This window comes from Canis lupus, chromosome 8 (genome assembly GCF_003254725.2).
Source record: "Canis lupus dingo isolate Sandy chromosome 8, ASM325472v2, whole genome shotgun sequence".
NCBI classification, from domain to species: domain Eukaryota; kingdom Metazoa; phylum Chordata; class Mammalia; order Carnivora; family Canidae; genus Canis; species Canis lupus.
The window spans coordinates 37,387,769-37,393,814 of record NC_064250.1 but is presented as its reverse complement, the minus strand read 5'-3'; the positions used below and the strand labels follow the sequence as shown (position 1 = coordinate 37,393,814).

Here is a 6,046-nt window from a genome sequence, read left to right as displayed (position 1 = left end):
GTGCACTCAAAAAGAATGTGTATTCTGTTGCTTTAGAATGGAATGCTTTCAATATATCTGTGAAGTCCATCTGGCCCAGTATGTCATTCAAAATCTCTGTTTCCTTATTGATATTCTGCTTAGATCATCTGTATATTGCTGTGAGTGGGGTATTCAAGTCCCCCATGATTATTGCATTATTATCAATGTGTTTCTTTAATTTTGTTATTAGTGTATATAATTGGCTGATCCCATGTTAGAAGCATAAATATTTACAATTGTTATATCTTTTTGTTGCATAGACTCTTTAATTATGATATGGTGCCCTTCTTCATCTCTTATTACAGTCATTGGTTTAAAATATAATTTGTCTGACATAAGGACTGCTATCTCAGCTTTCTTTTGATGTCCATTAGCATGACATAGCTTTCCACCCCCTCATTTTCAATCTAGAGTTGTCTTTGAGTCTAAAATGAGTCTCTTGCAAACAGCATATCAATAGGTCTCTCTTTCTTATCCAATCTGATACCCTATACCTTTTGATTTGGGACCTTTAGTCCATTTAGATTCAGAATAACTATTGAAAGATATGAATTTAGTACTATTGTATAACCTGTAAACTCAAAAAAAAAAAAAAACAATCTGTAAACTCACTGTTTCTATATATTGTCTCTGTTCCTTTCTTGTCTATGTTTCTTTTGGGCTCTCTTTTTTCTTAAAGGATCCCCTTTAATTTTTCTTGCAGTGCTGATTTAGTGATCCCAAATTCTTTTGGTTTCTTTTTGTCCTGGAAGCTCTTTATCTCTCCTTTAATTCTGAATGACAGCCTTGCTGGATAAAGTATTCTTGGCTGCATATTCTTCTCATTTAGCACCCTGAATATTTCATGCCACTCCTTTTTAGCCTGCTAGGTCTCTGTAGATAGGTGTGCTGCCAGTCTAATGTTCTTACCCTTGTAGGTTAAGGACTGCTTGTTCTGAGCTGCTTTCAGGATTTTTCTCTTTGTCTCTGAAATTTGCAAGCTTCACTATTATATGTCAGGTTGTTGACCTATTTTTATTGATTTTGAGAGGGGTTTCTGTTCCTCCTGGACATGAATACTTGTTTTCTTGTCCAGATTAGGGAAGTTCTCAGCTATAATTTGCTCCAGTATACCTCCTGCCCCCCCTTTCCTCTTCTTCTGGGATCCCTATTATTTTTAATATTGTTTTGCATTATGGTATCATTTACCTCTCAAATTCTCCCCTCATGATCTAGTAGTTGTTTATCTCTTTTTTCATTAGCTTCTTTGTTCTCCATCATTTTGTCTTCTATATCACTAATTTTCTCTTCTGGTTCATTTATCCTAGCTGTTAGAGCTCCATTTTTTTTTTTTTATTACAACTCATTAATATTTTTTTTTTACTTTGACTTGATTAGATTTTAGTTCTTTTGTTTCTCGATAAAAGGATTCTCTATTGTCTTCTTACTTTTTTCAAGTCTAACTAGTATCTTTATAATCATTATCCTAAACTCTAGTTCCAACATCTTATTTACATCCATACTGATTAGGTCCCTGATAGTCAGTACTGCCTCTTGTTCTCTTTTCCATGAGTTTTTCCATTTTGTCATTTTCTCACAATTCTGGTGGCTGGGAAGTCTAAGATCAAAGTGCTGGCAGATTTGGTATCTGGTGAGGGACTATTTCCTTGCTCACACCTATCCTCTCACTGTGTCCTCACATGATGGAAGATGTGTTTAACTTTCTAAAAATACAGTGATTCTGACCACTAAAAGTATGCACTAACAGCATTCCAGACTATATAGTTTATAATATTAATGCTCTGTTCCAAAAAGTGAAAGGGGAAGAAGGGAGAAGAGTTTTTAAAAAAGTTTTTCTTTCTTAGCCCACAGGATGATTTATATTTTGTTTGAATTCTAAACTTTTCTACAGAGAATGTATTTTAATTCTGTAATATGAAAAATTATAATAGTATGAAATTTTTGACACAAGTTGCATATTTAATGAGATATTATCTCCTGAAAGGATGTTTTTCACTCTTTGTATTTCCTTAGTCATAATTTTTACCGCAGTAAATAACATGCAGTAGTAAACAGGTGTAGTGATAGATTTTGCAATTGATATTTACAACAAAGAGAAATAAATGAAATTTTTATAACTAAGAGGAATAGGGTCAGGAAAAGCAATATAAACAAAGGAAATTAACATGAGAAAAATAATACTTGGATTTAAAATGAAGCCTAAGTAATTTACTTATTCTAATTTTTCACTTTCTATGATACCCTGATACATAGTCATTTAAGTGCTGCTTGAAACCTTTCTGTAACACAGCATTCACTATTATTTCTATTGTTATAACTTATTCTAGCATTATCTATTACCAGTCATTTCTTAGGTTATGACAAAATTTTTTGCTTTATAATCTTGCCTTCTTTCCAACTCATAGTCTACATTTGCAAATCCCTTCCCAATATGGATCTGTGATGAGGATGCAGATACACGATGTTCCTTCTAAAAGTTTCATATTATTTATTTTTGCTCAAAAGATCAAAATTTCTACCTGTGGCCCTAATGTAGTATTTGAACCCCCATATTTTCAATGTTACGTGCTATTTTAATATTTCCTATTCATTTGTTACCACGTAATTTACTTCTTATATGAAGAACTTATTTTTATTTTGTCTCTAGTAAATTCTGTTTCTACCACTCCTACTTTTTTTTTTTTTAAGAGTTCAGCTTTTAATTGAACAGGTTACAAAAGAACTGTGGTCAAAAAGACCAAAGTCCATGTCATCGTCAGATTTCTGATATTCTTCTTTCTTTGCTTCCACTGTCTTCTCCTCAGCTGGGGCAGCAGTGGTGGAGGGAACAGGATTTTCTGCTGGTTGTAGTGCCAGCTACTGGGGCAGATCAACCAGCCCTAGCACTGCAGATGAGGCTCCCAATGTTGACATTGGCCAGGGACTTTCCCAACAAGCCCAGCCAGAAAGGGTCAACATTTACACCAGGTGATTTAATGAAGGCATTCACTTTATCCCTCCTGACCATCACCTCATCTTCATGCAGGGTGAGGGCCAAATAGATGCAGGTGAGCAATGAGATGGAGGCCATTGTGCAAGCAAGTGCTAGGCGGGTGATGCTGGCAATGGATGCTGGTATAGAATGAAGTGAGGGCCTCACTACACCATGGCCTTAGCTTCCTTAGAAGGTCCAAGTACCTTAGCAACAGCTGAGGGAAGTCTCTTCCTTCTAAAAGTTGACTTTCTTAATTCTCTATGTTATTTATTTGTCTTAGTGCCATTTTTTAACTCTCCTTGATGACTTTAGTTTGAACAGTCTTTATTCTGTTATTGTGTACCTATATCACAATACAGGGCAAAAGTACTTTATTTTAATTTTTTCTTTCTATAGAATTCTGAATTATTCAGTAAGCCCTTATGTTACAAAGCTAGTTCTATTATTCTTCATCTACTCTTAAAATGTGGTTGGAGAGTTCCAAGTCTTATACCAATTTATATCACCTGAGTCTTCTAACTATAAAGTCTGTCTCCACACAGGGTATGTAGGAAAGTGTACTATCTCCTTAACAGTCAGAAATACGTGTATATGATAATCAGAAATTTACACTAAATCTAACAGATTAGGACTGTTTATTTTCTTGAACCTTTAAAAGCCTCACTATGGCACCTGGTGGCTCAGTCAGTTAAGCATCTGCCTTTGGCTTAGGTCATGATCCCAGGGTCCTGGAGCTAAGCTCCATGTTGGGCTCTCTGCTTGGCAGGGAGCCTGCTTCTCCCTCTCCCTCTGCCTGCCACTCTGCCTGTGTGTGCTCTCTCTTGCTCTCTCCCTGTCAAATGAATAAATAAATTCCTTTTTTTAAAGCTTCACTATAAGCAAGACTATCACTCCTGCTGTCATTTTTTTCATCAGCTAACTCTTAACTAGTTAATAATTCTTCCAGAAGTGAGCTTTTTGCTGCGGCTGCTGCTAATTTCTTGGGAGTATTGAAAAAGTATTGAACAAATAAGCAAATATTTTAGAAAAGAATGTTAGCTGATAGAGTGACTATAAAACTATGGAAAGAATAAGGAAATTTGAGTCACAGTCATACACCACAGTACAGGATTGATCTTCTTGCCAAACTAATGCTCTGTACATCTTGTGCAATTACAGTTCTTTCATATAAATAGGATCATTTTTGGTATATGCCAAGAAGGATGCTAATCTATGCTTTTTTCTTATAATGGTGTATTTGCTCTTAAAAGACAAATACAAAATTACTTATCTTCATTTTTCATGCATCATCACACAAATATAAGCACTCTGTCTGGTTTTAATTAGTAATTCAGATAAAATACAAGTTGAGCCTAAAGAATCTTTTGGATTTTCTGTGTAGCTGATTTGTCATTTATGATGCAAACTCCAAAAGTCACCCATGACTTCTCCTGATTGATTTTATCACAATTTTGGAAGAATAGAGCATTCATCTGCTCTAATTAAAGATTTTACACTCAACCTTTTTCCACACAGAAAATATTTAAAATTTAAAATAGCCACAAAATGTAAATTTGGATTAGATAAGTCTCTTTCCTTTTGAAATAAATCAGTGAAGGAAAAAGATACCTAAATAAGTATTACATAGTAACTGAAAAATACATAAATTTGGAAAGTGAGTTAGGGCATTGCTTGTGTAATTGACATAAAGGCAAACTATGTAAGACAGTATATAGTTTTTGAAGTCACACATATCTGATTCAAACTCCAGGTCTGTCATTTTCTAGATGTGTGATTTCATGCAACGTATTTAGTCTCTGCTTCATTCTCCTTGTCTCTAAAATGGGGATGATATCTATTTTTAGCACTGCAAATATGAATATGAATATGAAATAATTAGCTTACTACATGCCGTATATAATTTTATCATTATCATTAGTGTCAAAATGGTTTTTCTGCAATTCAACTTCCATTGGAAGCTCTAGCCAGAGCATTTAGTCAAGTAAACAAACAAAAAAATATACAAATTGGAAAGGAAGAAGTAAAATGATTTTTGTTCATAGATGACACGATTTTGTATATAGAAACCCTAAACATTCTACAAAAAATGTTAGCACTATTAAACACATTCAGAAAAACTGTAAGATATAAAGTCAACATGTAAAAATCAGTTACATTTCTACACATTAATGATGAAAAATCTGAAGAGGAAATTAAGAAAATAATTCCATTTAAAAGAGTATTAAAAAGAATAAAATACTTAGGAATACATTTCACTAGGACAGAGAAGACTTATACAGTGCAAAATATAAAACATTCCCATAATACATCAAAAAGACATAAATAAGTGAAAAGACATCCCACATTCATGGACTAGAAGACTTTATATTGTTGAGATGACAAAACTACCCAAAGACATCTACAAATTCAATGTAATCTCTATCAAAATCTCAACAATGATTTTGCATAAACAGAAAAATCTATCCTTAAATTCATATGAAATTTCAACAGATCCCAAATAGTCAAAATAATTTTGAAAAAGAGAATAAAGTTGGAAGAGTCACACCTCTTGACTTCAGATCTTATTACAAAACTACAATAATTAAAACAGTGTAGTACTAGCATGGAAAAGATATACAGACAAATGGAATCAAATAGAGCCCACAAATAAATTATTACATATATGGTTAATTATTTTTTATGAGAGTGCCAAGATTATTACTAAGAAAAGGACAGTCTTTTCAATAAATGGTGCTGGGAAAATTGGATATCCATATGCAAAAGAATGAAACTGGGTCCTTACACCATATACAAAAATTAACTCAAACCAACTAACAGATCTCAGTGTGAGAACTAAAATTATAACAGTTTTAGAGAAAAATATTCATGACAGTGATTTGTCAGTGGTTTGAATATGACACCAAAGTACAGGCAACAAAAGGAAAAATAAATACATTAGGCTTAATAAAAATTTTAGACTTTTTCCCAGTAGAGAACACTATCAAGAGAGTAAAAAGGCAACCCTCAGAATGGGAGAAAATATTCGTAAAACATATATCTGGTAAGGGATTA

At 33.4% G+C, this 6,046-nt stretch overlaps 1 protein-coding gene across 1 annotated transcript; it reads right to left on the bottom strand.

Annotated features, from left to right (window-relative positions):
• Nucleotides 1-2,712: 2,712 nt before the first annotated feature.
• On the bottom strand, nucleotides 2,713-3,091 carry LOC112657878 (60S acidic ribosomal protein P1-like). The gene is given in 2 exon segments (XM_035719650.2): nucleotides 2,713-2,865; nucleotides 2,867-3,091. Coding segments are annotated over 2 exon segments (378 nt in total).
• Nucleotides 3,092-6,046: the final 2,955 nt, after the last annotated feature.